At 35.1% G+C, this 15,515-nt stretch overlaps 1 protein-coding gene across 2 annotated transcripts; it reads right to left on the reverse strand.

The window, feature by feature from the left end:
- Window positions 1-331: 331 nt before the first annotated feature.
- On the reverse strand, window positions 332-14,990 carry LOC108161325 (stress-activated protein kinase JNK). Of its 2 annotated transcripts, none has more exons than XM_017295557.2 (7): window positions 14,720-14,990; window positions 12,889-13,058; window positions 10,554-10,683; window positions 10,296-10,493; window positions 9,624-9,888; window positions 9,271-9,554; window positions 332-501 (listed from the first exon to the last, which is right to left on the reverse strand). In XM_017295557.2, exons 2-7 carry the CDS (start codon window positions 13,011-13,013, stop codon window positions 388-390), a joined length of 1,116 nt encoding a protein of 371 aa, XP_017151046.1. In that variant the 5' UTR covers window positions 13,014-13,058; window positions 14,720-14,990; the 3' UTR covers window positions 332-387. The 2 variants fall into 2 exon arrangements, with proteins under 2 accessions (XP_017151046.1, XP_017151045.1); XM_017295556.2 differs by lacking the exon at window positions 332-501 and adding an exon at window positions 1,539-1,804 and having other exon boundaries at window positions 14,720-14,988.
- Window positions 14,991-15,515: the final 525 nt, after the last annotated feature.

Here is a 15,515-nt window from a genome sequence, read left to right on the forward strand (position 1 = left end):
AGCAGCGCGGGCTACAGCTAAGCCGAGAACGAACGACAGGAACGATGCAGCGGATAGAGAGGCGAAATTCTTCCGGTAAACAATGTTTATCTACAGTGGGCAGTGAAAATAAAGTAAAAAATGTTTAGGGCCGAGTGATCTTAAAGGAATTGAAACGCAAACTTTACCTCTCGAAATAACATTAAAGAAATACAAAATTTTTAAATTCTTCAAACAAAATCGTCCATGAAAAATAAATTATATGGAGCCCCAAATATATCAAAATAATCGTTTTGATATTAGAAACAAATTCAACATTTTTTTGACTAGTGTTGTCTATGAAAAAAGATGGTAATTTTATCAAAAAATGAAGGTTTAATTCTCAATTTTATGATGGTACATAGTGGATTAGTGTTCTTCTTCATAGTGTTCATAATGCTCTTCCTCATAAATTAACTCCTTCCATTGTTCCACAGTATGTTCTCTTTCATCAACGCTATGATCGTACGGCTCTGGAGCAGGCTGTAATGGAAAAAGAAACCAAAAATATTAACATTTTTGTTCCAAAATATTTTTTAGGCATTCCACGTGTTCAAACCTATTGTAAGACTACGTAAAGTTACTTAGCTTAGAAATGTACCACAACTCTGGTATGAAACGGCAAAGCCAGGATTAAGAACTAGAGATATGTGATGATCTGAATAAAATACGTCTCTTGCAGTAACTCCTACTTAGCAATGCCAATGTCCGCAGAGGCTGACAGCGGTTCTTAAGAGAAATGCGTTGTTAATTTTTGCATCATCGACTCGATATAAAAATACCCCCCAAGACCAACGAGATTTTTAAAAATGTTCTTTGACTATTTCTTAACCTATGTATATATGTAGGTCCTTATATGTGTAGCTTCGCAACTTCACCCAAAAAACAGACAAAATAGCGCTGCCGTAGATATAAGATAAATACGTATAATACATACGAGGGATCTTTTTAATTATTTTAAAATCCAATTAATCCAATTACAAATTAAATATTAAATATTTAATGTAATCGTGCAGATTAAATTTAGAAGGATTTTTCTTTTAAATGCTGTTTATTTCAGAAGTTTCGTGTTCAGAAGCTACAAAGTTAGTACGCTGAAACTGCCGAGGGGCCAACTGAACGAACCTGAGCGCACGTTCTATCGCCTTATCGTTTCGATGAATATATAAATTAATTTAGAGCCACCCCAGTATTGTTGAAATTTGCCCATTGAACATTCTTTATCGATCGAAATGAAAACTTAGCATTTTAAATTGAGAAATATATACCGGACCCAAGTTTAACTTTCACAACGTATTGTGAATCGTTTCGTAGCACCATGCACCAAAGCAGACTAAAACTTTGAAGACTTTTATTTTAAATAAAATTTATTCCATGAAAATATCTTTACTTTGTAAGTTGAGATATACGCCGCACGCCCCCAGTTTGCCGTTAAGAGGATTGTCAAAATCATTATACCTCCTGGAAGAGTATTTTTAATTCATTAATGTATCAAAGAAAAATTTGTTTGAATATTTATTTTAATTTTATTTAAAGGGCTATTATATATTTAAATACAAGTTGGATATTCTTATAATTCCTATAATAATTTAACAGTACAAGAAGAATATTTTTTTAGCTGGAGGTAATGTGACTGCCTAACACATGATATCTTCCATCTCTACCGTGTTCTATTATTAGTGTTATGTGCCTCGTAGTCCATAACTTCTTCATAAATTAACTCCTTCCATTGTTCCACAGTATGTTCTCTTTCATCAACGCTATGATCATACGGCTCTGGAGCAGGCTGTAATAGAAAAAAACCACAAACATTAAGAAAAAATCTTTGTTTATCTGTGCGTATTCGAAATAATTGTAAAACTGCATTAGGTTTTGGGAGCATTTCACCTATTCAAACTTGTTGTACGACTATTTATAGTTACTTAGTTTAGAAATTTACTGCTGGTATGACACGGTAGAGCCAGGCTTACTACTAGAGATATATAATGATCAGAATAAAATAGTCTCTTGCAGTAATTCTTACGGAGCATTAAATGCTGAAAATCTCAGATGTTTCTAGGTGTGGGTCATGCGATTCATACGAGAAATTATGTGCATTCTTAGGCACTCTAAACCTCAGTAGATTATGCATATGTAGCTTTGTGTAGAATGTGGCGGCATTTATCTTTCAAGATTAAGTACGTACGTTAGTCATAGTTTAAGTATGTTCTCTGATAACTTTGCCAATCTGGTTTTTTTTCCTCGTGTATCATGTTTTGTTTATGTGTATTTCTTAGACTAATATTAAAAAGTGTAACAGATTTGCAAAATGTTTTGAATGGGAATTTATTAGCGAAACTTTCCAGAAAACTATGTACATATCTAGGCAACTTTCCCCCGAAATCCCCTTTTTTGAAAAAAGATCAATATGTTGTAGCGAATGGGCAGATTAGGTAGTCTGACTATTGGGTTATCATACCGGATTGTCTGAAAATAGTAAGTCTTAGCTCAGAGTGGTTGAGAACAACACGTAATTTCCCAGATAATACAGTTTCCGTTATTCAGTCCGGAATACGAAATGTAACAATATTTCTATAGAGCCTTAGATAAGCAAAAGGGCTGTGACATATTCTCCTCACTCCGCATCTACGAACGAAAAGTTCTTGAATTATGGAACAGACGACTTGAACATGCCAAAGATTGATATCAATATTTTATGTCAATAGGAATTAGCAATTTGTTGTTTTGGTTAAATGGATGACGAAAAATTGGAGCTGTGATGAGAAATACATATTTTGAATAATTGAATAATGTATAAACATAAAACTTAAAACATCAGCAATTATAAACATTTTTTCCAGCTCATTAAAATTTGCTTTTTTTCAATTCACAACATTTTGAGATTTGCGATAATTAGAGCATGGCTTATACTCTACATTATCTGGTCTTTCAGTTACATTATTGATACTCGAATTTTCGTTAAATTTACTAAATATGCAAGCGCGCAAATCAAGAAATTTGTTTCGAAAATATAAATATTTCTTCCACCAACTCATGCTCAATCGGATATCTGACTTTGATGGGTTGCAAAAATTTCAGTGCTTTTCTATAGCCAGAAAATGTATCATTTTAATTCGATTTTGCTGCTATATAATTGGTAGAGGCATCAATTTGTGGATGATCTTCCGAAACACCGTGGGTTGATGGTCGCCATCCCGACTAACCACTGTTGAGGTGAAAGGTTGTCCTCGGCGACGATTTCGCGCTCTCCAACCTCGAATTGAAATGTACACAACAAAAATAGTAACAAAATTGCAGCACGACGTGACAATTTAATTTTGCAAAATTTAAAAATATATGCGGCTTATAGCAAAATGATGACGAGAAAGCAGAGGACTTTTTCCAAGCTTTGGATCTCTAGTTTCAAGTTAGGCTTATATAAAGCTATCAAGCAATCTAGAGAACACGATAAAAGAGCTTCAGATTCAGATAACTTTTCTAAGAGCTCAAAGCGACGCAGAAAATATAAGCACTTGAACGATTTTTAAAATCTCCGACGCATTAGACAAGATTAATTTCATTCACTTAAAAACTTTTTTTATTTTATTTTTTTTTTTAGAGGTTGTGAATTTTTTTTGCATTAGCCAAGTATCTTACACATGGATGTATTGGACTTTTTTATTCATTTGAATCATTTTTTGCGGTATCTTTTTTTTTAATTGTTGACTTTAAAACTCGGGACAAGGTGAACAAAAAGTGATTTCTTGTGTTTTCATAATTTGCAGCCGTTTAACGCCCTTTCAATGCCGCATTTTACCGTTAAAGTTCGTTAAGTACCTTCCAAAATGCCATTTTACCTTTGGGAACTGGAACAAATACATTTTTTCTATTTTTATTTTTAAATAAAAACGGTTGTATTTTATGTAACGGGCTGTAACGGTGAAGTGCGGCATTAGTAAGTTTGGTCGAACGGCTAGATCAACATAATTAATGAACCTATCGAAGAACAAAAAGAAAGTCCAAGAAACTTTCGACTTTTCTTATATAAAAGAAAAAATATTTTATATTAATCAGACAGGCTACAGGTTTCACTTACTTCTGCGTTTTCGTTTTTAGGCAAAACGTTTTTATTTCGTTTTTACGTGCCTCCGGTTTCACAAATGTTTGTTATCAATACATTTCTTTTTATCTTCATTTCTGGCAAATAAAATACAGCATTCCAAAATTACATGCCTTTTCAGGTGTTTTAAAGTAAGACGACAAAAGTGCGCGATTTAAGAAGATCAAGAAACTTTATATGAAAAACCTGTGTATTTAACATGTCTGACGAGCTGTAGGTAACAGGTCCCATATGCAGGAAATTAAATTGCCAATGCTCACGAAATTGACTTGTTCCACTTACATTTTGAAGCAAATGTTTCCGTTTGGAAAACGGAAAAGTCTTGCGTTTTGTGAAAACGGGAACACCAATTTTTTTAAAAGTGAAAACCGGAGTCTGCCTGATTAAGACCAAGCAAAAAAGGAAAGAATGATCTTAAATAAAGGAAAATACGGTTTTGTTAACTTTTTATTAATAACAATTTTTTTTATTCAAATATATGGAAAAGGAGATGGTATATTTCTGAGTGTCAGTCGGTATATTTTATTAATAAATCCGCGGAAAATCTGCTAATAGCTGTATGATATTAGACTTTGTTATATTTTCTGAAAGTAGAGAGATAGCATGATACACACAAAGCAAAATTAGTGTTCGTAACCGTCTCAAAACACGTTTCCTGGCTATCAGTCGAATAACTGAGGCACTGTTTGTTACAAAATTATGTTTTCCAATACACACAGCCAGCCAACCAGAAAACTTGGTTCTGAAAATTGCAACAATCGATTCTGTCTGCCACAACGATGCTCCCAGGTCAACTGGAAAGCCACCTGGACGTATATGTTTGCATGCTTTTCCTATAAGGCAGTCTCTGTTTTTGCAGCTAGTCAGTTAGCAAAGTCTAATGCCATATTGCTTGAGCAGAAACAAACAAATGTGCTCTCAATCAAATAAAGACACGAGCTGAGCTAATACTGACTTTCGGCACTCTGAAGACGCTCATGCAATAGGCAAGAGTACGTAGACTCTTGGAATCGCAAAATATAATTGAGCACAAGTGTTGAGGGCTCCCGGCGTGCCTGGCAGCCGCCTCTACCTAACCTAACCGATGCATTTACAAAAGAACTTCCTGACATATGAAATTGCCTAGAAGTGGAAGTGGAGACTACTGATCAGAATTTCAATGTTCAATACAAGCAAATGTAATATACTTAAATTCTGTGAAAAAAGCACTCCCTCTTAAAAAACATTTTAAAAAACCAGAGGATAAAAAAAAACCATAATTCAACAAATAATGTTCTTCAGTGAAGTTTCATAATTTTGAATGAAGGAATATACAGAAATGTATGAAAATAGTGCGGTGTCTCAGGAGTCTGGATAAACCATTTGGTTACTATAGCTCTTATAGTCTTTGATATCTAGGCGCTCATCGGGACGGACAGACAGACATTGCTCAATCGACTCGGCTGTTGATGCTGATCAAGTATATCTATACTTTATGGGGTCGGCTTCTTCTGGGTGTTACCAACATCCACTTTCCCAACAAATCGAATATACCCCTATACTCTTTTTAGTATCGCATTAGCATTAGCAAATAGCATTACAAAATTTTAATGACATAAAAATAGAAAAAAAAATGTTTAGCTTAAAATGCTAGTAGACTAATATTTTACTTTGATATTCTGTTGTTATACCGCGATGATTAGTGACCGGCGAGTCTACGATCCATGTAACCCACCCGTTCGGCACAAATGGATGGGTCAATAGAATACTGTGCGGATTTAACTTTTTACCTCGAGTCTACGGAAAATAAAGCTCTCCTTGAAACTGACATGCCAGCTGAAAAATAGCACCAAATCCAGGTTAAATGACAAAAGCAAAAAATTTAATGAATTTTAATTTTGCAATGAACGAAACTAGCAGAATATGTATGTATTAGAGGTGCCATTCGGGCCCTTCACATTCACATATACATTACTTCTTACTATTTATTCATCATTACTTCTAAAGAATTATGTTACAATTGCATGTAAAGCACAATATACAAATTAATACTATCGATAGTTCGAACTGAAAAGAGTATAAACGGAGTGCATAAATATATTGTACAATTTAAATAAATCATAAGAAACTGAGTTCTGGGTATTATTATTACTAGTCGTAGTATTATTATATTATGTTATTCGACAATTATGTTCAAATGACAATTATATATATTGAGTTAGGTTAAAACCCCTATTATCGTTATGAGGCACGCTCGCGGGCCAAAGCACCTCCTCTCCTAACCATAGGGTTCTTAAACAAATGAGTAAACAATAATATTAATATTTACGTGTAGAAAACGAAACATGTTTTAACCAAAATATTTCAAGGAGCTTTAAATAAAATGTTTTTTTATTTTGTTTTACAGTTTATTTCTCTGGTGAGGGTAATCAAAATTTGCGTTTAATTATAAAAATAGTAAAGAGTACTACATTAATAAGTAAAGAGTAAGAAATGAATTAAGTATATTGTAGTAGAAAAACCTTTTATGTTCTCGATCGGACTATATATATTCAATATGAAATATTCTTTAACAGAAAATTTGAAAATCCAAATTTTGGTAAAATAATAATTATATATTATAAAAAAGTTAATAAAGTATTACTTACCAATCTTGACGGTGGAATTGAGCATATTCGCCTTAGAATATAATACCGGCAGTATGCAAAGATGTTCTTCAATAGATGGTATGAAATTTTCGTCAAATATTTTTTTTTTGTATTTACCCAATGCATTTTGTCGTACCGATTATTTTAGGCAGTCATTTCAATAAGTGCTCTGAGTTTTACATCATACCATATGAATGTTTTTCCAATCATCTATGATTAAAAATTCGTGTAGTTTAGCCAAGCCTTTTCAGGCGCGATTTAATTATTTATTAATCGTTTTTGGCGACGATCGTAATACCTTTTGAAGATGATGCCTTGCACTTCGGAAGCTTATTTCAGTAACTTCGTACTGAATAAATTAGCTTTTCATATATGTACATCCGTTTTAAAGCTATTTATTTCAAAACAGAATCCTCATTATCCTGGTCTCCTCCATTCTTCCCAAGGTGGAATTTTGTTTTATCGCACTTTTCATTACACTATTCTTTATTAAGTCTATTGTAGAAAACTTGCTATATCCAACTTTGGTGCGAATACGTCGACAGGACAAATTTCACTGCAACGCCATTGATTACACTCTCACTTCACACGATTAAAAAAACGAGTCATTAATTCACAACTAAATCAAAAACTATTTATGTTTGTAACTATCAGCCGTGCTTCGGCTATCGAAAATCGTAAAAAGTTAAGAATTGACTGTCAGATCACACAATAGCGTGTTCCGGTTTTTGCAAATCCAAATATTCTTACTACATAAAAATGAATTGCATACAACACATAAATAACGATTGGCAACGTTTTGACCCTGTCTGCGGCTCTACTGTTATACCCGTCACTCAGTTAGTACGTACATATTTGAGCTTATTTTTGTAATTGATGTAATTTTTGTAATTTGAAATAACAAGCCCAGCGCATCACCGTCAGTAAATAGCGCGTCAGTACGCGTCACCGATGAATACCCAAAAGAAATCGATATTTAATCGATTCCAATAGTTCCGTCAATAAGCCGGGAGTTCTTTTATAATCTCGCAGTCTATGTACTGGCGTTCATATTCTATAATGAAAAAACGCTTTCGCAGGGGCTTTTGGAAAACCCGACTGTAAAGGAATTTCCGACTTCCTGTTTCGTGAATGTGGTGTCGCTTTTGGTGAACCTCTCAAGTCATATCAAAAATAAGATGCTACGAATTTGATCTCCAATTAAAGACCAATTGCCAAGTTTAGCAATGTTTCAAAAATTCGAATATTAACCAAAGTCAGCATGGTTCTATACCGGGTAGATAGAATCATTCTTGCCTGCTAGTTGGGTCAGATCGTATCTTGATAGCCGAGAGTATATATGTGTGTAGTATTTGGAAAGCATTCGGACCCATACTTGGCTACTTCCGGCCTTCCACAGGGAAGTGTACTTGGTCCACTACTGTTCGCGATATTTGTTAATGACATATGTCTCGGCATTCAAGCATCTGAATATCAGCTTTTTACTGATGATCATAAAATCTTCAGATCCATCAAAACCTTAAGCGACAGTATCCATCTTCAATGCTATATGGATGATCACATCCCTCTCAACATTAACAAATAACTTTGTCTTTGAAAAAAGTATATTTTCATGTGCTTCTTACCTTGATGGTAACGGATGATGTTACCATTGTATTCGCGGGTAGATTCCTGCAACTCTATTACGCAAATTAATTCATACAAACACTGTCCGAAAACTATTAAAATGGCAAGAAAAGTGTAAACTGTCTAAAACGGAACTAGTATCTCATACTAGTAGTAGCACTAGTACTTTACTACAAGATCCTGGCACTCCTTCTCCTAAAACTCTACGGGGAAATGTCTCAATAAGCCCACACGAGTAGCAGAGTTATGTGTTGCTGATGGTCTCTGCACCACTCCTGCGGCGCCTTGTTTACCTTTCTGCAGCACTCTCTTTCATTGGGAATTAGAGAACCCCTTAGAATGAGAACACCAAGCAGTGGAAACCATACGCCTTTGAACACTCTGGAATTCTGATGAAACTCAAATATATCGACATATATAACTCCCATAGTCCACATTTCTACTGATGAATCAAAGTAAGACGGCCGCGGGAGTCTTTTCTGAAGAGATAAACATCAGTCACTGTTTTAGACTCCCTTTTAGCAATGAGAGAGGCCACCTCGACAGAATACTGGCTAATAGTTACAAATTAAAACGGGCTGGGTGATACCTAAAATGATTTCTGCCAAAGCTGCATGAGATGCGGCGGCAGAGGACACCATACAACACCTTTTCTGCCTTATCAGATTTAAGCTTCCATTGTTCTGTATAACTTGAGTATGCTACACTTAGTTTTAAGGAAGTTTCCAATTTACCCGTTTGCCCGGTACCCGTTTGTACCAAAATTTTTATAAATTTTATCCGAAACAATGCCTAATAATGCACATTTGCATTGAGTAATGGGGGTATTATTTTTGTGTAGATAATTTTGTTTAGTTCCACTGCGTTATTTGTGAAAATAGTATATGGGTGTTTACTCACAGCGTCTACTTCCTCAGCATCGTACCAGACATTTATATATTCATGCTTCAATGCCTTGTCTACAGATATCCGCTGTTCTGGGTCAATTACAAGCATTTTACTAAGGAGATCTCTGGCGTCGGCAGCTTTCCTTCGACTGTTCTGATTATTATCATTTGGAAATAATCCATCGGGAAAGAGTCTATCAAATGAATATCCAGTGTATCGAGGACGATTTTCCACATAATTTCGTACAGTTGGTTGTAACCGTTGCATAAATGATGGAGATGGTGTGCCTAATTGCTCTAAAATGACAAAAAAAAATTTTAATTGTCAATAACTGGAAGACAATTTTGTGCATGACCAATATTTACCAATAATTTTATTCCACTGATCTATATGATCTGTTCCAGGAAAGAGTACCCCACCCCGTATCATTTCACCCATAATGCACCCGACGGACCATATATCAACGTTCTCAGTATAGCCCATTCCCAAAATGACTTCTGGTGCCCTGTAGTAGCGTGTTACAACATACGGAGTCATCATGAAGGTAGTTCCTGCAGTGCGTGCAAGTCCAAAGTCTAAAATTTTTAGAGTACAGTCGGCCTTCACCACTATATTGGATGGTTTTAAGTCCTGTGGAAAATATGAGTTTAAAAAATAAATATTCATTTAATATACATTGGAAATGTGCAACAGTTTCCCTAAGGGAAAATAAAAGTGTAGTCTACCAAAAAAAATATAAAGTTCTGAAATTTTTATTAAATTAGAGTAAACAAAACCGACTTTACTGTGGACTTGGGGGAAAGAAAAACCCTATTTACCATAGCATAAAAAAAAATAATTCATTCAAGTAATAAATAATATGTGGAGCCACTAATCTGTCAGGATAAGGAGGTTTTCTTGGCTGCTGACTAGTACTTCTTCAAAAGATTATATTTTCGTCCGTTTTCTCAGAAAGATCAATACTTATGTTTATATTTATCCTTGTCTTATCTTTATACTCTCTAAATTAAACATATATATATATTTATATACTTTACTCTATGTATAATTCCAGCTGAATGCAAATGTTTTATTCCGCACAACATTTGATATAGCAAATATGACATTCTGTCATGATCCAAGTCCATTTGAATGACTTGGCAGAGATTAGCGTCCATTAGCTCCATGACAAGGTAAACGTCTTGAAAATCCTCTAAATTTCGTTGCGGAGTAAAGGCATTAAGCAAGCCAATAATCTAATGGGAAAATTATTTCTTACAGAATGTTAGGGAAATTTCTGAAGTTGTTGTATTTACGTTTTTATGGTTTACAAGCTTCATTAGCTTGAATTCTCTATATGCTCTCTTGGCATGGGTTACATTTTGGAATGGTCGCGATAACTTCTTGATGGCCACGTTTTGCTCAGTGACAGTGTCGTAAGCAGCACTAGAAAAATATTAATTTGTATTACACATCAAGCAATATATTTTTAAGATTACTAAAAAGGCAATATAAACCAAATTTCGACACTCCGAAGTTTAAAGCCCCAAAGATTCATCGACCATTATACATTTCTTTTGTTCTACCCTGTAACTGGCAATACCAATTTTATTAATAGGTTAATAGATAGTTCCATTTTAAAAAAAATATGTTTATATTTGAATGGTAATTAGGTAGCGCTATATTTTAATGGAGTTTCACCGTCCCTGCTCTTGCTAGTCTCTACAGCTTCAGCAAAAATGACTACATGGAGCTTTTAAGACAGTTTGCCTGGGTGCCTATTAGCCAATGTCCAGTGAGGGAACGTATGACTGCGCTACACCTTTTTCTGCCGAGCTTGCAGAGCTCAAAGGTGCGCTTCCTTTCTACGTTCGGTCATGTTTGACAAGGTATTCTGCCGAGCTCGAGGAAACCGCATTAAGAAATTTGATCATAGCTGTCGCTGTCGCCACAATGATCTGGGAGCCTGAAGGAATGCCTTATGTTTAGTCCGTTTTTGTAGAGACGATATTGCTATTATTTAATATGGATGAGTGCACTATGTGCTGTGGCGCCCATTGGTCTTTCAGACGTTAGAGCTCCTAGAGCTGCCATTTCTGCCCGCTACTTTCCTGCAGGGTCAAGCCTAAAAACTAGAGACTATTTTCAGGCAACTACAGAATGCTTATCTAGAACTATCAGCTCATCATACAGACCTCTCTCTAAGCAACACTCGGACAACTGAAGAGCACAACCCGCCTACAAAACTGATAGCCAAAATCAAACCTGGACTTGGCTGAATATTCCCAGCTATGCTAGCTATTCACCAGCTATGTATTTATCCAATGAAGGACAGGTGCTCAATACGCTGCAAAAGCTGCAGGTCTACACAGCAAGAATGATGAGAAACGCCTGATGTCGACTAATCAGAGGCCCTCATCATCTTCAGGCTGTCGAGGTCAACCCAAACCAACTCACATGTCTGTTCCGGCCAGCAGCTATTAAATCATCCTAATAAGCTTAAAAGATTACATCCATTTGTCTCGATTTGTATAAGACCAATTAGCAACCAGAACAATGTAAATGCTGTCGTCCGGCAGCGCTACTGCGCTCTGCCTGCTAATCTCTGTCTGCATTTGTTGCCTATCGACATAAATAGTTTCCAAAAAAGCTTGGTAACCCAATAATTTGATACGTAGACGTATCCATGACGGGACTTGATAAGATCATCCGACTGATCTCTCGAACTTTCCTGGGTAAACTGGAGTAACCAGACACAAGACCTCAACATATACACAGACGTCTCCAAGATGGAAGGAGGTGTAGGAGCGGGTATATACTGTGCAGACCTGAGATAAAGCTGTCAAATAGGCCACGGGACCACTACAGCATATTCCAAGTGGAAGTCGCAGTTAGGAAAGCAACTCAAGACGTGGTCAACATTGTGGCAAGCTGGGAAACTCAAGACATCTTCAGCACGTATAAGTAGAAACGGATCTATTCGCAGCCACCAAGACATCAAAGGAAACAGGATGCAGAACAACGAAGACAATATGTAAGAAGTACAGTAGAAAAAAAGTTATTACTAGACGTTTTATAGAAAAACTCCATACTGTTAGTGGCAGCGCACACAGTCAAACTATGCATAACCAAGAACAGTAGATACAGAAACCCTGGAACATCTTATCGACATCTACTCGGCTCCCTCGCGAGCAATAAGATGACACCGCATAGCGCGGGTGTTGGCACCCGTTTTTACCTTCTAATTATTGTACTTCGCTAATCCCCATTCTACCTAATGATACTTTTGACCTGTCGTGACAGACCGACGGACAAGAAAACATAGCTATATCGATTCGGCGTTTGATGCTGATCAAGAATATATATAATATATGGGTTCGGAATCACGATATAACTTATATATCTTTAAACTTTTTGAGTTCCAGCTATAACAAAATTTCATTTAATTGAATTGTCTACAAAATATTGTTATTATTATTATTGTAATATTAAACGATAAAAACGTGAGAAAGGTTTTAATTGATGCATTAAAATTAGATTGATTTAGCTCAGTCAAATGAATGACTACTTGTACAATATATCATGAATGCAAAGATGGATCTGCAAAGGTATTCAAATCTTTCCTGTTTCAATTTATTCAAATCAACTTACCATACTATTCCTTGGGCACCAGATCCTATGGGCCTTAGGTTAATGTAGCGACTATGGATAGTAAAATTAGTATCCCCTACTTCTACGGTATAGTGTTGGTGTTGAGCTGCCATTTTAATTTGCATATATATATGTGACTCCTTTCAATATTAATTGGTGAACAGATCAGCCTAAAAAAAGAACTGGCGTTAATAATATGATAATATTTGCACACAAGTTTTTGGGATAAATCAATTATGTTACAGTTAAATACAAAAAAATAGAATAAGGAAAAGCAGCTATGAATCGGCCCCAACCATAAACGTCCAGATATACAGCTTATATCTATCAGCCATGCTCCGGTTTCCCGATTTCAGAAAAATTCGTGCGAATTGAAATTTGTGTGCTCTGGTTTTCGCAATGTTCTGCTATCAAAAGTGTTTAATTCCAAAATTGTGTTGTGAAATTTAACTTGATAAAAAGCAGTTTTTCTTCCAGAAAATTTAAATATTTTCATTAAATATGCCATCGTTTTAGTAATCACATTGTGTACAAAAGACAACGATAAATTCGTGAATTAAGTAACAGACGACATATATATGTGTATGTAACCGATGCCAACGATTGATATTGATTTATCTGTCAATTTGTTGTTTTAGTTACTTGGGTGAATAGCGGTGTATACGAAAATAAATTTCCAGTTATTTAAATAGTAACTTAAAACAACAGCAAATGTTTTTATATTAGCCAGCTCATTAACATTATTACAATCCGATATAATCCTGATTCGGCAATCTGCTGGATATGGTCATTCTCCATGAGTCGGCTATTGAGTCTGATCAATAATATATACTTTATGGGGTCGACACACATTAACTTTCGTGACAAATCTGATATACCCCTACACCTTTTGAGGACCGGGTATCAAAGTTGTTGGTTGAGCGTTATTTGGGAGTTATGCTCATGAGCCAAAACTGACATGACTTAAATAGTGGCTTTTCGACCACATCTACACACTAATTCTGTATTGCAGCCTATATTGGACTTGCATTTTAGTGCGACTATACGACCACATGTATATTATAAACAATTTTTGCGATTGAGGGTGTTTGAACCCTACAGGCTCCAGAGAACATCATACTTCAAGAAGGGGGTTGACAGAGAGCAACCCTCGTCATGATACACATACATATGTACATACATAGTGCGAATGTTAAAAGCTCTTTCCCCAAAATAATATGCAATTTTGTGGAGTCGAGGATTTAAAAAAAATTCATTTCGGTAAATTTTTGCATTATGGGAATCTGCTAATACACTCAAACAGAACTCTGCCTATTTTGTAACTTCTCAAGCAGTTTTGACGTCACAACTGCATTAAAATGTTATTGTTTGAATTGGATACAAAACATATTTGCCGAGTACAACATATGTACATGTGTAAATAAGAAAAAAATAACTGATTTTTGTACTGAATCATCTCACAAACATATTTTTTCTATGCATTCGCTTTTATTTCGAGCTTTATGGATTGAACTAACATTTTAAATAAACGTATGTATGTACATGCATACATACATATGTACGTATACATGTATTTCTTCAAACAAAAAATCGATGAAATGTCTTTTGAACACATCTGTTTAATACAGAAGGGCGATGTTGCAAGTATGTATACCTTGTCTTGAAGAAAATCAGAGGAACCTCTCTTGAATTATTATGTTCTAATATAACATTTTGGATACACATCCCTATGTACATAGATACATAAGAAATGAATAAATACGCTCACATTTGTAGATAATCAAATAGACACACTTTATCTCAATAGTAAATATATGTAATAATAACTTACCAGCACAAATTTTTTTTAATATTTGTAGGATAACACTTAATTCACACATTTAAACACATTTAACATTTAAACACTAAAACTTTAAATCTTAAGGAAATTATAAATCGATTTTATTTTATGATGTAATATATATATACACCGGCGCTCGTCTTTTTAATACTACCGTTAAATTATGTGTTGATAAAATTATATCAAACCGAAAACTTGCATTTGTGTAAGTACATCTCAAAATATATGGATGTAGCTTTTTTTTGTAAAGTTTCGTTTCAATGTTTTTATGAACGGTGTGACCAGATTTGTATCCAAAGAACTGGAACACTTCATTCCACATTCCTACGCTCAGCTCATGATATATATTTTTTTTTTAATCTCATCCGTAGATAAGTTCTAAACTCTAGATTCTCTTATTCTCCATCGACGGAACAATCAATTGAGTTATTCGCTTGACTAATGCCTGCTATTAGCCGATCAAACCTTAGATGACATATAGGTCATGCAATAAGTAGTCAGGAATTGCTCAGGATATACTTGAAGTTCACAAGAAGCAGCAGAAGACCAAGCCAGAAGGAAATGCAAGCAGCCAAAGCCAAACCAACGGACAAACAGAGCTGCTGCACTTTTTAAGGTAGTTCAAAAAGTAAAGGAATTTAGTACAATCGTATATGTATAGCTTTATTATAGCCAATAAAATCGCCATGTATTCATTTCAACTTGTGAAATTTCACAATTCAGACCAAAACTTTTTTATGCTCATCAGCTGTTTTTGTTGATGGAAAGTGGATGGTGCCAATAGGAA

This window comes from Drosophila miranda, chromosome 4 (genome assembly GCF_003369915.1).
Source record: "Drosophila miranda strain MSH22 chromosome 4, D.miranda_PacBio2.1, whole genome shotgun sequence".
Taxonomy (NCBI): Eukaryota; Metazoa; Arthropoda; class Insecta; order Diptera; family Drosophilidae; genus Drosophila; species Drosophila miranda.